The sequence below is a fragment of the Rhodnius prolixus genome, unplaced genomic scaffold (genome assembly GCF_049639745.1).
Source record: "Rhodnius prolixus isolate KJV_2025 unplaced genomic scaffold, Rpr scaffold_12, whole genome shotgun sequence".
In the NCBI taxonomy this organism is placed as follows: domain Eukaryota; kingdom Metazoa; phylum Arthropoda; class Insecta; order Hemiptera; family Reduviidae; genus Rhodnius; species Rhodnius prolixus.
The window spans coordinates 4,262,889-4,279,917 of NW_027411635.1; the positions used below are offsets into that span (position 1 = coordinate 4,262,889).

The following is a 17,029-nucleotide window of genomic DNA, read 5'->3' on the forward strand; positions in this document are numbered from 1 at the left end:
CCTTGCTCACCTTCTAGGATCGCTCTTCAGGGATTGAATCTGTTCATTAAAAAAAAGAAGCTGGACTAAGTTCATTGAACTAAAAGCGGTTTAGGTAGAAAAATAAAAACATTTTTGTATTAACAGTCTTTCACTGATCGGCCGGGAACTTATCACTTTGCCCTCTTTCATTAAGCTCTTAGACTATAAAAAAAATGATGAGCCCAGTCATATATTGACAGATACAATATTAGTACTAACACTCAATCTATTTCATTTTAATTGCATGAATATACTTAGAGATTTCGACAAGTTTTCAGTTTAACTATTTTCTAATAGATTTTATAAATACCCTAAAATCTAGTTGATTCTATTTGTACTTTCTGTTTGATAACGAAAGTCACAATTCGGTAAGTTTATAGTCGTAATTTTGTATCTTCTGTAATTACTCTGGTTTCTACTTACCACATTGGCGATAGATATTATTTCCTTATTTACATCAATTTTATTCTGAGATACTTGATTCGTTCAACAAATTTGTCTACGCCAAGTTCGTCTAGATCTAAACATTGGTGTATTAAAGGTTGGTAAGTTTAGTGTAAATTTCGACTTCATTTTTGTTACTGCATGAATGAATGTATGTAATTTATTCGCCTCTTGAGTACATTTCCTCCTGGCAAAGAGTTAATAGTTACAAAACAAAAAATAACTCAGAGCAAAATATTTATCTCCAAAATTAACATAATTTATTATTGTTATTACGTAATTTTATACAAGTACAATCATAACTGAAATTCATTATTATATTTACAAAAAATATTCAAAACAAAAAATCAAAAATTTAGAGAGAAACATAAACTTAGTTTTTTAGTTTATCCAGATTGATTATTCAATTTTTGTTATTTACCTTTTTATGTATCTCGTTTAATACAAATGCTCTCAATTTTAATGCTGCTTCAGCGAACCAATAAAGATTGTTAATGTGATGTTTGCTTATAACATTATTTAGTAAATGTATTTTTTCCTCATAACTTGATTATACATTCAAATACTGTTGAAAAAACTTTTTATGTAAACAGCAAGCTGTATATAGGAAAATGAATCAAAAAATGTATAAAGTTCTCCGGTTGCTGCATATTACATAATGTGCAACTTTCTTTTCCTTCAAATTCATGTAAATTACCATAACAATGTATTGTAATCGATTATAATCTAAAATAATAGATTGTAATCTAAAATAATAGATTGTATTCTAAAATAATAGATTGTATTCTAAAATAATATTCATTATTACATGATGATGAATACATGTTGTTTGCTATATCTTAGTAAAATTTTCCATACATCATGATGAATATGTTCATAATGAAGATGTTCGCTATATTTCTTAATAAGATTTCCCAGTACCCACTTTGCACACAATTATTATTTATGTCAATAAATACTTGCATTCCCATTACCGCTAGTTTTTTTTAACTGGGTAAACCAATTATAATAAACTTTATTATTCGGCCATTTATCCAGTGTCCGCAATCTGTATTCCGGCATCACTATCAACTTTTATTCAACCATAAAAACATGCGTTTAACGATTTCTATTTTGACATGATTGCACCAAATTAGACGAACCAAATGGTTTGGTGTACTCCGTGCCCTGTGATAAAGAAATTTAAAATATGTGAGCGAAACCATTTCTAATTTCGAGCCATGGAGCGGAGCCCAAATTTCGGAGGCATAAAGTAACGTTGAATCCCCCACTAACGCTCAACGTAAAGTTAATTCTGTTGACAATAAATTACTTTTAGCTCTATTTAATTTTCATCTATTATTAGCAGAAGCCAACCAACCTTTTTTATAACGGCCTCAGTACTTATGTTAAATCTACCCGAGCTTGAAAAAACGACACCGAGATAATTTTAACGTCAGCTATTCTTATCACAACGTTTTTAAAAATTATTTTTGCATTTCTTGAATTACTCCACCAGGCCGGAATATTATAATATTTGTTTTAATTAAATTTACTTCTATCTTATTTTCATCACAATGCCTTTCTAGTAATTTTTTCTTTGAACTTCTTTTGAGCATCAATCCATGAATTTGACAAAATCACTTTCGTTACCGTCCCGCACTTCACTAAACTCAAAAAGTAAAATTAAACATAATCAATAATGGTTGATAAAATGTCATGGCGAACTGTTATGTTTAGATAAATATCATCCAAGTAGTAATAGATGTTCACTCTGCAATTTGCCATGTTTTCCAATTTCGCTGTGTCCAATCTTGAAAGAATTCAGAATTCGTCTTCAAAAAAAGTAGTCTAAATTTAGAAGAATTTAAAACGATCATAAATGCACAGAACTTGCAAATTATAATTATTTTAAATTAGCATCGCCATAAGATTTAAGTTAGTCAAGTAATTAATTTTGTAGTTAGTTTTTCTTGCTTCTATTATATTTTCTAAATTAATAATAAACACTTCTTCCTAAAATTAATTAAGAAAATGTATTTTAGTTTTTATTCTAGATTTAAAAAAAATGATAAGCAGAGTACTGATAATAGTAGCGAAATCTCTCTCAAGACCGAATTGCCTGTCAGCATGAAAATAAGTAACATATTGCTTAAGCGGCATAAATTTGAAAAATATTTGTTAATGTGTTCCCTGTGTTAAAAGAAAATTTAGTGAAGGTTTAATATTGTTACTAAGAATTCCTGCTTTTGAAGGTAAAACAATTCTTAATTAACAATTAAATAGGTGTTCAAATTACTGTTTGATTTCCAAAATATAAAAATTTTCGAGGTGTGCATTTTTGAACTATTAAAACACATATATACATATTGTATTTTATTCTATTCTGGCTCGGCTCTTTCCAACAGGAGGAAGACTTTAAGTAGGTTACAAATGGTACCCATGTACTCGCCATCCATCTTGTGTTCCCAAGTCATGAAATGATTACAAAAAGTTAGCGAAGTTTGAACAAATCTACAATTTTAAACAAATACAATTAACTGTATTTAATTGTGCACGCATTGTAATTGTTTAGTGCCATGATATATTATTTAAGTAGAAATACTAATGACGGTATATTAAAATTCAACTACTAAGATTGGCGCCACTGACCATGAGGTAGCCGAAAAAAGTAAAAAAACAATTGTCACTTGTTAACATATCACTTTAGCAGCACATATCAACTACCTACCTATAAAGGTTTAAGTGTTTGTGTATTTGTGTAGTTTGCTTGATCGGCTGGTGAGAGAAAGTCAATATCTCTCTGAAGAAGTGATTAGTCTACTGATCCCCTCAGGAGTAAATTTAAATAATGGTTTGGTATTAATATTATTTTTTTAAAAACATATTTATTTTGTTGATGAGTACACTGGATGAGTGAGTTTTATTAATTGTAGACACAAAACATGATTTCTCTCAATGCATGTATTAAACATCACATTAAATAATTACTTTTGTAAGACAATTCAGTCACAGGTGGGCAGAGTAGAGCTGGAGCAACTAATAGCCCAACACTTTATAACTATTAGTATACATTGTTATCAAGACACCCTAGAGTTAGATAGGAGGGGGAAAATTAAGCGCAATACAAATACAAAAATAAAAAACTTGAAAAACTCGAATGTACGTAACTAGCAACAAAACCACCATTTTTTTTTCTGTTCCATTTAATGCTCTTTAAAACTGGCTTATTTATATATTAATACCTGTCATCCTGCTAAATAAGGAGAATAAAAAAAAATTACAAATTTTTACACTTCAGGCACATTTCTAATGTACTTTTGTTCCACAAATATAGTTATGAATGTAAATTACATCTTAATACAATTTATAATTATTATAATCAACTTTCAAAACTGGTTTCTTCAGAGCAAGGATTTTTCCATTGCAATGACTTGCTCACAGCTTTCAGCGCTATTGTTTTATGTAAATCGAAATTTGAAGAATCTATTGAAGAGATTTTGGTTTCTTCGCTCTTTGGTGGTTTGGTTTCTTCAAAATCTCTTTTTAATCTATGAGTGCTAGCCATAGGTTGCTCTTTAACATTACTTAGGAACTCCATATACTCTTGATAATTAGGATTTTGCATCAAAGCAACTAATTCACGCTCTTCGAACTGTTTTCTTTGGGATTTTAAAGCAACCTGCAGACCCAAAATTTGGTATTAATACCTAAACTATTTTTTTTTTTTTTTTTTTTTTTTTTAACAATTCCTAGAATTAATCTGAACAATTTGAAAATCAATTTTTTAGTCATCTTTAACTAACTTGGAAAAGAAAAATAGATAGAGAGCTGCGTAGAAAACTAACTTAAATTTCATTAATTAGCGAAACTACTTCTTAAAAAAAACAGAAACGAACCTTGAATTCCGCAATAACTTTGTCATACGTTGCAAGCACTGTACTGTCCAGTTCTGCAGTCTGCTCATCTGGTTCTTCGGTACATGCACTGCCACTTTCACTACCGGAAATTCCTAAGAATATTTCATCAACTGAGTGCAAAGTGAAATCTGATTTTCCTACTTCTATTCCTGTTTTCAAAACTTGTACGGTATCGGAATTGTTAACCGACATTTTCACATCTTTGGAACTGCCTTTTTTCTGACCCAACATCTTCCTTATCTGCTAAAGAAGAAAGAGAGAGAGAAAACTTGGTGAGAAAAATTCAGTAACTTTCAATCTAATTTAAAAATTTTCTGATTTAAGTGCACACCACATAAATATAGGTAGTGAGGAGTGTACGGAAGTTTCTTATACATAGTAAGATTAGTGATCATGAGGTATTACCAGCTGTTTTCTTCCCTATCTTAAGTATGTAAGATATTCAAACTTAACCATTTCCCCCCACAACGAATTTTTCCAGAATAATGTAAAAAATTGACAATTATAGCTTCCTATGTGTCTGTTATAATTTTCATATGTCTGATATAAAGATATCAGATATAAAGTTATATACAGGGTGTCCCAAGCTATATGGATAACGACTTTTTCTCGGAAACTAAGACAGCTAGAAAAAAACTAAAAAATACGTGTTCCCTTAGTTTTTTGTTAGGAATCCAAATTTACTTTGTAAATTTTTTTCGGTGCTTCCAGAAGCGAGATACAGGCACCAACTTCATTTTTTCAAATGGGAAGGTGCGGTTTTTATTTCAGAAATAGATTCCTCTATTTTTTCAAAGAAAAATTTACTTGAACGGTTTTTTTCTGTGAACGATATTTTGCAAGTTATGAATGAAAACATGATTCTTATAAGAAATGTCAAAATGATAATATTATAACGGTTTTTTGATAGAATAAGAAGAAAAGTACTATTTTATTATAAATTTTACTCCTCATTAATATTACAGATCATGCTCGAAATGGCCTCCACCATTAGAGATGCTCTTTCCTGCCAATTGTCCCTTACTGCCAAAGAAATAGATTCGGCTTTAACCGAGTTACAGGCATCTATTATTCTCTGCTTTAGTTCATCTACAGATGCAATCCCGGCTTGATTTTGATACACCCAGATTTAGAAATGCTTTTAGGTAAGCAGTTATGAATAATCACCTTGTTTTTCAGGTATCCCCAAAGGAAATATAGTCCATAGGTGTCAAATCCAGTGAACGAGGTGGCCACTGAATCGCCCCCCGTGTCGATATAACACGCCCATCAAATTGCCTATCGAGATAGCTCTTTACATGCCTGATAGTGTTATATCGACACGGGAAGAATTCAGTGGCCACCTCGTTCACCGAATTAGACACCTATGGACTATTTCCTTTGGGGATACCTGAAAAACAAGGTGATTATTCATAACTTTTTTCTTTCTTTTCTTATTTCTGCTTATTTAAAAGCATTTCTAAATCTAGGTGTATCAAAATCAAGCCGGGATTGCATCTGTAGATGAACTAAAGCAGAGAATAATAGATGCCTGTAACTCGGTTAAAGCCGAATCTATTTCTTTGGCAGTAAGGGGCAATTGGCAGGAAAGAGCGTGTCTATGCATCTCTAATGGTGGAAGCCATTTCGAGTATGATCTGTAATATTAATGAGGAGTAAAATGTATAATAAAATAGTACTTTTCATCTTATTTAATCAAAAAACCGTTAAAATATTATCATGTTGACATTTCTTATAAGAATCATGTTTTCATTTATAACTTGTAAAATATCGCTCACAGGAAAAAACCGTTCGAGTAAATTTTTCTTTAAAAAAATAGAGAAATCTATTTCTGAAATAAAAACCGCACCTTCCCATTTGAAAAAATGAAGTTGGTGCCTGTATCTCGCTTCTGGAGGCACCGAAAAAAATTTACAAATTTGGATTTCTATCAAAAAACTAAGGGAACACGTATTTTTTAGTTTTTTTCTAGCTATCTTAGTTTCCGAGAAAAAGTCGTTATCCATATAGCTTGGGACACCCTGTATATATCCGTCCGCCCTTTCTTTCTGCATAAATATTATCAGTGGCCTTAAATTTATCCATTAAGTGACGCGAATTTCAACATCATTAGTTTTTACCATCACTGAATTATTATTATTATTGTTGCAATTTAAAACGCGGTCATTAGCGCAGAAGCACAGTAAAGACAACACTGACCATCACCAGACAACGAGCTGTGAGTCTCATAGAAGAGCAAATCTAAGGACAGCCGACTGGAATCGAACCCCGGACTTCACTAAACACTTAGCTGATCCCTTCCCACACAATAATTATATGTATACATACATTTTTAGTTTAAGGCGCGTCAACAGCTTATTCATTTGCGTCATTAGCGCCACATATTATTATTATTAAGTAGCAATATAGACATTGTTTATAACATTCTCATTTATACTATTCATCCGGCATTCGGTTTTTGCCATGCTTATTCTACTCAGATGGGATTCTGAGTTTAGAAAAGCCTGCGGAGGAGTGGTTTGGCAGCGATGTACTTGGGACAGGAAAGAGTGGTCAAGAATGCGAGAAGTTTATAAAGAGGTTTACTTGGCAGCAGAATGAGGGTCAGCAACAATAAGTTATTGTTTATTTTTACATAATCTAATGTATGAAACCAGTGGTATATTCTTTTCGCAATAACAGAAAACTAATTAATACATGTGAGAAGTAGTGTTATAATTTATCTTTTTAATTTAATTAATGAAGAAGGATTTCTCTGTTTTCAACCTGATGTTTTTGTTGTTATTTGATTTTATTTAATATTTTCAATTATGTATTTGTATTTTTATTAATTTATAAAAAATTAATATTAAAGTTGTAACTGAAGTAAACTGAACTATACCTTTAAAAGGTGCCACAGCAATTTTGCTGATTTGCTACTTAGATAAACGAGTATATCTAATCATGTATTTGTATTATATATTAAGAGCAATAAATGTCTTATTATTTTTTTTTTTTTAATGATTTAATGCGGTCAACATCTAAGGTTATTGGCGCCTGGAGCTTTTTTCAGTGCACAGCCGGCCTCCGGACAGTGTTCTCTCGTTACAGACAACACTGTCCATCACCGGACAGTGAGCTGTAAGAAGCTCCTAGGAAGAAAAAATCTAAGGGTCAGCAGCTGGATTCGAACCCGGGACCTCCGCGTGGGAGTCCAGTACGCTAACCTCATAGCTAATCCCTTCCCTAATAAATGTCTTATTATTATTATTGTGCTTATTTTTACATACCATTTTTTGTATTTAAGTTTTCTTTTGTATAATAAAGTACTATTTCTATTCTATTCCACTACATACTCTTCAGTGCCAACAGAATACTGGAAAACGTCTTTTATTGTTTTGCTTGTGGCTTTTCCTGGTTAGTGAGTATTTATTATAATCATGTTTATTGATAGCAGGGCCCTAATTTATTCTGTCAGGTTGAGTAGATAAGAATGAAGAAGGCTACCATCAATTGGGGTGAGTTTTCGTCGTGTTTTCTTTGTTTAATCGCAGAATTAAAAACGTTTATTGAAAACTTGGTTTAGACTCATAATCTGAACTTTATTCTAATTTTTATATTTCAAAAATTCTCAGAACAAAATTTTCTAAACGCTATTATGTTTTCCTAGAAACCAATTCGGGGTAAGATGAATGAAGGGCATGAATTTGATATGTGCATGAAGTTGTGTATGAGGTGCTTAGGGAACTCCTTTGCGCAAATTAATTTAATTAGATGACTTGCTCAGACAGTAATTATTAGAGTAGAGAAAAGTAAAATAAGTTTTTTTTTTCTACTAACTTTTTTAATGATTGGATAGATTTCTTTTAATTCTTTTGTAACGGTATCTAAAGCGACGCGAACAATGTACTGGGCTTCTTCCCGTGATAGGTTATTTGCAGAAAGAGTATCTTCAATATCTGCAAATTCCACTGAAAAAATAAATGAAATTAAATACATAAATATAATAAAAATAAAACATGTCATGCCTCTATGTTTAAGATGGGAGTTACTGATAGGAAGACTCTTAAACAGTGAACTAATAGGTAGGGTTGTAGGCAGATTACTACTTTCGAGAATCTTCTGGCTTGCAGGTATATTTAATCTTCGCTCGCGTATATTTAAAGTGAAATATTTTGGTTAGTTACTGACATATATCCAAAACACATATAATTCTGAAGTGATTAATACACTTTGATGTTTCCTGCACAGCATTCCACTATTTTACATAAACTTGTTTGAAAAAATTAAAGATGAAAGAAGCTATCCACGAATAAAGGAGTTCATCAAGTAAAATCAGAGAATACCTACCCTATCCAAATTATTTATTTACAGATGAGATAAAAGTAATTCTGAACCGTAAAATTGAAGTCTAGGCAAATATGCCAGCGTTGTCACCTCTACAAACATAGGACAGACAGAAAATGTCACTGGGAGCTACAAAACAGAACATTTAATCAGAGAAACTACATCCTTAAAAAACTTACAGTTCAAAAAGTTAAGTATAAGGTTTGATTAAACGACAAATCAGAAACGTTTGAAAAGGCTTATGTGTTTTACTCAAATTTTATCATTGATATCATTTAAGTAATTTTACTGCATTAAACTTTCATTAATGATTACGTTATTAAATTTGAATAAAACATATAAGATTTTGCTAACGTTTCTGAATGGCTAAAATTACTTAATGAAGTATGAGTGAAATTTTGGGTAATCCCTGATTTGGGTAACTTTTGTCGTTAAATCAACCCTTATATTGTACTTAACTTTTTAAACTGTAAGCTTCTATTAAGAAGATTTTTGTACCTTTTGTTCTTTGACTGGAATAAATTTATGTATTTAATGATTAAATAAATATTCGGATATTTAGAATTAAGCTTATTTACGTCTGGTTAAGAGGATAACATGCATTGTGATTCTAGGCGCACACATACATTTGATATCAATGCCACAGTTTCCCAGAATAATAAATCCAAGTAAATGAAAATTAATTTAAATGAAAGTAATTGATAAATATTTCTTTATCTTCGAAATATATCGTAACTTTAAAATAATCGATAATGCCGTTATCCAGAAAATTCTAAACGTATAGAAGTCTATTCTGTAAAGTTGCATATCTGGTTTACAGATTTTCTTAACTTTTGAATAAACAACACTTTCTTTTAAACTGTAAACTATCTATGATATTGTGTAGCGGTGGGACTGTAACTACCACTGGAGAGATATTTTAAAAGAATGCTTAGAGTTTCTGCCCTCGAAGAACTCCGCAAAAACAATTTTCTTAGGAAAACGTTTCGATAAAAGGTGGAAGGTATTTATTTGTAGGTACGTAGCAATTTCGTTTGATAAAATTGCTAAAAGCTATGAGGGAGTGGTATCTAGTCATTTGGAAGTAGATATTGTGAGAAAAATGTGCTTAAATTTTTAGAAGAGTAGAACCATGTTGGTGGAAGAAATATATTAAATACAATGAAACTGCTGAAACTATCAAGCTGGAGGGAAGAAAATTCAGACTGAGAGAAAAGTTATGTGGAAGTGGTAAAAAGTTGTTGGGCAGTGACGCACAATCACTTCCTATAAAGAGGGACTACAGAAGAAAACTGCAATTACAGTACTTTTCTCAAAATGCGGTAAGATAAACTGTAATTAAATTAATTTCTCTAAAAGGATGTAAGAGAAATTCAACTGCGAATACAGCACTTTCTCTTAAAAGAGGAAAGGAAAATTTAACTATAATTGCAGTCCTTATCCCTAAAAGTGTAAAAAGAAATTAAACTGAGAATCCGGTATGATTGCAATATTTCCCCTTAGTAGGTGTAAGAGAAGAACAGCACTTTAATGTCATGTAGAGAAACTCTAACCACTTCTTTCTACCAAATTTTATCAAAATCAGGGAAGATTTACAGTTATTATTAATAATAGTTTAAGAGGAGGTCTTAATCACGCAAGGCAAACTCCCTTCCATAAGTATGTATGTATCGAAAAATTTTTATCTACATAAAAATTCGAAACAAATGACAATTCATTCATGAAAATCGGTCCAAGCGTCGATAATTTGAAATAATTTTTGAAAATGCCGTTTATGTTCGTTTACGTTTTTCTCGAAACCTATTAAATCTACGTTGTTGCAAAAAAAAATTCACTTATAAAAGAGAATGTGACCAAGATTTTAAAGAAAATTTGGGTCTTTTATCTCTTCTAGAAAAACAATTGTCAAATTTGGGTGTTTTTCAACACTGCACTTTTTCGTGCAGTTTTTGACGATATCGGCCCTTATAAAGCAGTCCTACCAGACAGTTTTTAATTTCGATTGCTTGTTAGGGAGATTTAGTAAATACGTTGAGTAGACGTGATTTAGAACAATACAAGGCTGGTTTGTTTCACCAAGGTATTGATGGATGAAGGAATATAGAAATCAAAAGTTTCAATTTCGATCAATGTGTTGGTTTTATTTCCCTAAAAAAAAATGTCTTCGACCCCACCTTTTTATTAAGCTCTCTTTCTCTAAGAAAAAAAGTTCTTAAAATAAAAACTTATTAAATATAAAATAATAAATGTAAGAAAATGCAGCTGTCTATCTACTAACCAACGAGAGAGTGAAGATATAATTTCAAATTCTGTGTGGCTTCTACTAAGTTACTACGATTGTTGGACAAACATTTCTTATTTGGTTGAAGGCCTTGATACTGTTTTGAATTGTCAACAGATAATACTGTCAATCTTGTTAAGCAATCGCCATAATTTTTAAGAACTCTGCATAATTTCTCTCTTTGATAGTTAGTTTTCATTTTAAAAGCATAAAATCCTAACAGACGAAGGAACTCTGACTGAAGAATAATGTTGAGATGGCGAACAACCTGTTGAAAAACATCCTCAATTTAGTCTAAGTTAGCATAGCAATAGCAATATTTAAAAAACAAAACCAAGATAACTCAACGTGAAACATTAAAGCAGACTTTCTTTGTTCTAGCTCTCGAATTCCAAGAGATTCAAATGTTATTACAGGAATCCCAAAGGTAGGAAATCTATCGTCTAGATTCTCTATTGTTAATTTATTTATTTAAAATTTACATATCTAGATTCTACATTTTGTAAAAGAGGAATAAAGCGGCTAATTAATAATTAGTTCTACAAATACCTGATACCAAGTACTGTAAATCACGCCTCGATGACGATGTCACTCGGCCATCTAAGGATTCGAAAGAAGTAGGAAAAGGGAAGACAATAACTATAATTTATATTTAACTGGTTTAAGAACCGCTTAAAAGTACCTCACGTCATCGTTTTGGCCTTAATAAAATTTGGTTAGAAATAAAATCAGAAATTCAGATTACTCCAAGATCCAGTGAAGTTATCTTTCTTTAACTTCTTAGACTACTAAAGACATCAACCCTGAGCCTACAACAGCTGTGCATCAGAATCCTTTTCTCCCAAGTTAATTAATCTAGGTACAGTAACTAATTTACAACAAGCAGATTCCATAGGCCTGAATGGCCCGATGAATGAAGAAATCAGTCCTCAAAAATACATAAAAACTTAGGTAAATTTCAACAATGATTGCTTAGACGAACCTCAAGGGATGATAAATTGAGCTGGCCATTCTGACATTGTTCCAAAATTGGTTCTAGGCCAAGTTGACCATCCGTCCTGCAGGCATAATACTTTTCATCAGAAGCCGGTTCTTCAATTATTTCTAGTAAAGCACGCGTAGATGATTTTGAGCAATTTAAAATGTTCATGAGAACATTTAGAAGTTCTACAGACAGTAAAGAAATTTGCTTGCGGGCCCATACATATTTTTCATTCATCATTTTTTTGTTCATTCTAAAACAACAAAAATACAAATTTTGAATGAAAAAGTAAAGATTTTAAGGTATAATGATTAGAGCAATACAGACTTAATACAAAAGAAAAAACTAACAGCACGTCATTGATGGATTTTTTTTAAAAGAAAAAAAATTGCATTAATAAAAAAGCAAATTATACTAAGAGTAAAAGAAGACTAGATGTATAGGACAATAACTAGATTGACCAGGGAGTGGAGAGGATCCTCAGAAATTCACCCAAGGCGATTTAGACTATGCATGACGGTTATTAACATTTACCCAGCAAAAACGATTTAATTAATAATTAACAAAATCCAACCAATCTTTAAACATTTTGGCTAATCTCGACCTTTTATTTTTTAATTTATCCACGGACAACCAACTCTCAAAATTATTTTTTACAATATTGCTTTAGCATAAATAATACGATGAATAATCGTATTTTGTAGGGCTGAAACACAGCTGAAAATGTTTGAAGCTATCAACTTTCAATCGGAGTCAACCATCCAAACAAACGAGGGTAGGCCAGAATTCGAGAATGAAATGTTTAAAAACATAGATGAGAGGATTTAGGCTGAGGATTTCAAGTTCAAGCGCACTCCAAATAAACAAAAAATATCTGGGACCTTATTCAAGAAATCTTTTCTTTTATAATATTAAATTTTAATTTTTAAGTACATCCTGTGATAAAATCCACATTAAGATTCGCTAGTACAGTTTACATTACACCATAGTTTATATTGCTTGTCGTGTTAGTGTAGAGCCTACTTTATGTTTAATTATTGTTTTAAGTGAACTAACTTAAAATACTTACTTTTGCGAGAGACATATTTCTTTCGTCGTTATACATGTTACTTGCTGGTGTAACAAATTAAAATGTTTCTTTAATCGGCAGTAAGTTAAGTTCATAATTTTACATAAATTATGTAAACGGCTATTTAGTAGCCGGTATGATACTAATTGCCTCAAATTCATAAGTGTAAAATATGTAGTTCCCAGCCACAAAGGTAACAAGCTTTCTTTCTTTTTGACAAAAATTGCTGCACATCCAGACAAAAATAGGCTGCCTAAACTTGCCAACGTTTTTAAATGTCTGTGGAAAAAATAAACAAAAGATATATTTCGTGCTGCTTAAATGAATTCTGGTATAAAAAAAAAAAAAATAATAACTTGCGTTATTTGGAATAACAATTCAAAAATCTTCGCCGAACATCCAAATTTGTTTTTACTGAAATACGGCTGTGACGGTAACAGATCATGGCGTTGAGTTTGTTGTTAGTTATTTGTCGCAGTTGCATTGAATAAAAGTAAAGTAATTGCCTATTTTTTTAGGCGGGCTTTACGTCGGAGGCGACTAGCAAACTGTAAATTTCTTTTATTAACCATTAAATAAAATCCAAGGCCTAAGACCGGGAATCGAACCCAGTACCACAATACATATTAGCTTTGCAGGTTTCGCCTCTAACCGCTCGGCTACCGTGGCGCCGAGTTGCATTGAATATAAACGTTTAAATAAATAAAATAATAAAAAAAATTATAGCTGTTATACAGGTCGCCAAACTACCACTATCGCAAATAATATTTACAAATGTTGTGGCTGAACTTCTAGTTTCTGACTTAGAATGTATACATAATGAGCATCTTCATCCAACATCATGGCACTGTTCAAAATAATATCAACAAACTCCTTTATTTCCACAGCTACTTTCTTCTAAAAAAATAAAAAATAATAATATAACTTACAATTTAAACAAACAAAAAATAAAAAAAAATAGACAAATAATCATGCAGTCAGTTTGAAAAATGAAAAAACGTAACTTACAGGTGTTGCAAGGTAAAGAGTATCCTTGAAAAGTGGATCGTTATCCTGTTCGCTTTTAAATACAGCACACTGTTGTGAGGTAGTCTGTTTAAGGTGCTCATGTAAATGTCCTCCCTTAAAATAAGTCAGAGCAATCATTATTTCTATGGCACTTTTGTTCCTTTACCACATATTAAAAGTTTTTAAGAGATTATTTTGAAAATAATTTATATTGTAAGGAATTCATGACTCATAAAATATATTATCTTAGAAAATACATATAATATATTTACAAGAAATAACAGTAAATATATATAGTGAAGAAAATTTGCAATCGAAATAGTTGTGTATAAAAAAAGAACGTTTTTCTAAAAAAGTTCCACGGACTTTAAAACCCTTCTAAACACAATGTACTCCAAAACGATGTTATCTCAATTTTTAAACTATGTTGAGCTTCTCTATACAAATTATATACTGAAAAAATGGCTTTAATTATCCAGCTTTCGCTGATCGCAAAACAAATTTTGTTACTGAACTTGACGACCTTGAACTTTTTTTACACCATCCAACTTAGCTTCATCCGACTACCATATGTTTTCGTCCTTGTCACACTTACTTTGAGGCAGAATATTTAAAAATTGCCGAAAAGTTATAACAAGATTGCAGAAGGTTTAACAAACCCAAGGAATGGCAGTAAAATCAAGGCTTCAATTACTGGTAGAAAGATAGTTTACAACAGTCAATCAGGTGCTATATATTGAAAATAAAGCATAGAGTATTTTCTTTTAATGAAAAATGGTAAATTTTCATATATTATACCCCAACACCCGATAAGGGATTCAACCAATATTATAAGAGATGGCATAATAAACACAAAATCATCAATCATTCCTATTCGGATCCGTAATCAGCATTTTAGATGGCCCAGAACTGCCTACCTCATTCAAAAAGATTTATGCTGTGAAGCGTCCTAATTTAAGCAACCTATCACCTGCAAGAATAACATACACCTCATACAGGTTCAATTTTTCCATTCACTAAAAGTCTTGGCCCAATGTGCTCACCAGTCTTAAAAGACTGCTACCAACGGATCTACCATCCATGTAACACCAAAAGTAATTATCAGGTATCACACCAGTCGGACCCATCGTCAACCAGGCCTCCCTTGATGGCAATCTAACACTGTGAGATCAGACAAAAAAAAATTACGTCCTTGCCACCGTCAGAAGGTAAACCCACGATTGAAACCTTAAAAATCATCTTGCCAAAAAAAAAAAAAAAATGAACTAACATTTACTCTACTCAACTAATTCAACGAGTAGAATCAATGAACATTACTGATTTACACAATTTAAATGAGAAGCAAGTGGAATATTTGTTAATTTAATACTACAGGTTAGTTGTACTACGGAACATGTAGCAATAAACATAAAAAACTAGCGTAAAGACAGAATTATTAAAATGGATAACATCAACTATACAATGAAAGGAATCAACTCAGAAATGTCTTGAAGCAGAAAAAATAGTAACATATTCGAGGAAGTATCAAACAATTAGAAGAAATTTATTAAAAATGTTTAATAGACATATTTATAGTTAAAGTAAATAGGATGTAGTATTTTAAAACTACATATTTTGGCCTTTAGAATCTTGAAAACATAATTTGAATATTTTATAGTCCGTTATTTAGTATTAAATATTTCTAAAAAAAAATTCTTTTTTTAAATCCTAGTTGAAGGTTTACCGAGACGATACTCATCACAATATCTTGTCGACCTTTTGACATCTCATGCACTTCAAACAGGAGACCTCTTAGGCCAGTCTATTTGCAAGTCTCAAATGATATCTCCCATCTTAAATTTAGTTAAAAAAACTTGACCAAATTTCAAAATAATAACTTTTAATTCAATTTGGTAAAAGAAGAACTAGTTTTTTACTGAGTACACATTATAGGAACATTACTTGCGATTCCAAAAGCCTCAATAGTTTTTAAACCATGTAACCAAGTTTAATTAGAGAATTAAGTTATTATTTTATTCCATTCGTATATGTGAATGTTTTGATTTTGTTATAAATTTGTATTTTATTATTTATCTTGACTTTACTAAACAAAATATAGTTATGACTATAGTAGTAAAATGTACATATGTACCTCTAAAAGAACCTCATCATCTTCTTCTGTACTCATTGTATAAGTATTTAATCAAATTATTTGCAAGTGCAAAAAAAATTACGACAGCAGCAACCACTAAAAGATACATAAATTGCACTTAATATTTGACCACAATTGCTACAAGAAGAAGGTAATTTCATGGTTTTCCTTGCATACAACTGTCAATGGAACAGCGCGGGAAGTCCCCCTCCAATTTTGTTCAAATTTTTACTGATTATTCAATGTTGAAAAGAAGTCCAAATGTATACTGTCATTTGCCTGGATAGGCCTCAGTGGCTCCAAAAAGTTTTTTACGTGAAAAATGGCTTTTATAAATCGACTTGGTACTACTCTTTTAACCAACTTAGACATTTTAAGGGAATTTTTTTGCATTAAAAAAAAAAAGAAGAGTTACAAGGGGCCTCTAGGAGGCCAGAATATCATATAGAACATTAGGTCAAGTTGTTTTTCCAGATTTTAGACGAAGTGCTTAGTTTAAACAGCTTTCTCCTCGAAGATGGTCCTGTTTTTTGGACACCAAAAATGTATTTATTTACAATTTTAATAATTCGTACTATTAACGACTATGTTTGTAAAACCTTATTTTATAACCGCGCGGCACATGTAGGTAAAAGTTCAACAAGGATTAGCATTATTCCATTCCTCTTTTGCTTTTTCTGCAGTTACATAGATAGATATGGATAGCTAAATGCATTACATCTAGGCAGCTTGCCAAGTTAACTCCACACACACACACACACAAAATGAGCTCCTCCAAGGGCACACCTAGGAACAGTTTAGGGCCCCCCCGAAATTATATGAAAACATTAAATTTTTCCAATAATATATATCATAAATGCAATTTTAA

At 31.4% G+C, this 17,029-nt stretch overlaps 1 protein-coding gene across 2 annotated transcripts; it reads right to left on the bottom strand.

Moving 5' to 3' along the window:
- Positions 1–3,312: 3,312 nt before the first annotated feature.
- Positions 3,313–16,330, bottom strand: LOC141461764 (uncharacterized). 2 transcript variants are annotated; one of them, XM_074143072.1, is made up of 9 exons: positions 16,162–16,330; positions 14,031–14,144; positions 13,795–13,919; positions 13,023–13,301; positions 11,954–12,206; positions 10,969–11,239; positions 8,184–8,314; positions 4,344–4,607; positions 3,313–4,126 (listed from the first exon to the last, which is right to left on the bottom strand). In XM_074143072.1, exons 1-9 carry the CDS (start codon positions 16,195–16,197, stop codon positions 3,827–3,829), a joined length of 1,773 nt encoding a protein of 590 aa, XP_073999173.1. In that variant the 5' UTR covers positions 16,198–16,330; the 3' UTR covers positions 3,313–3,826. The 2 variants fall into 2 exon arrangements, with proteins under 2 accessions (XP_073999173.1, XP_073999174.1); XM_074143073.1 differs by having other exon boundaries at positions 4,344–4,604; positions 16,162–16,329.
- Between the last annotated feature and the right edge of the window lie 699 nt (positions 16,331–17,029).

Excerpts from the sequence above, each read along its gene's own strand:
- LOC141461764 (XM_074143072.1), bottom strand. The coding sequence starts at position 16,197 with ATGAGTACAGAAGAAGATGATGAGGTTCTTTTAGAG. Across the intron at positions 13,302-13,794 it reads GAAGTTCAGCCACAACATTT|ACATTTAAAAACGTTGGCAA; the intron begins GTAAATATTATT and ends TTTTTTCCACAG. Across the intron at positions 11,240-11,953 it reads TCAATTTATCATCCCTTGAG|GTTGTTCGCCATCTCAACAT; the intron begins GTTCGTCTAAGC and ends GTTTTTCAACAG.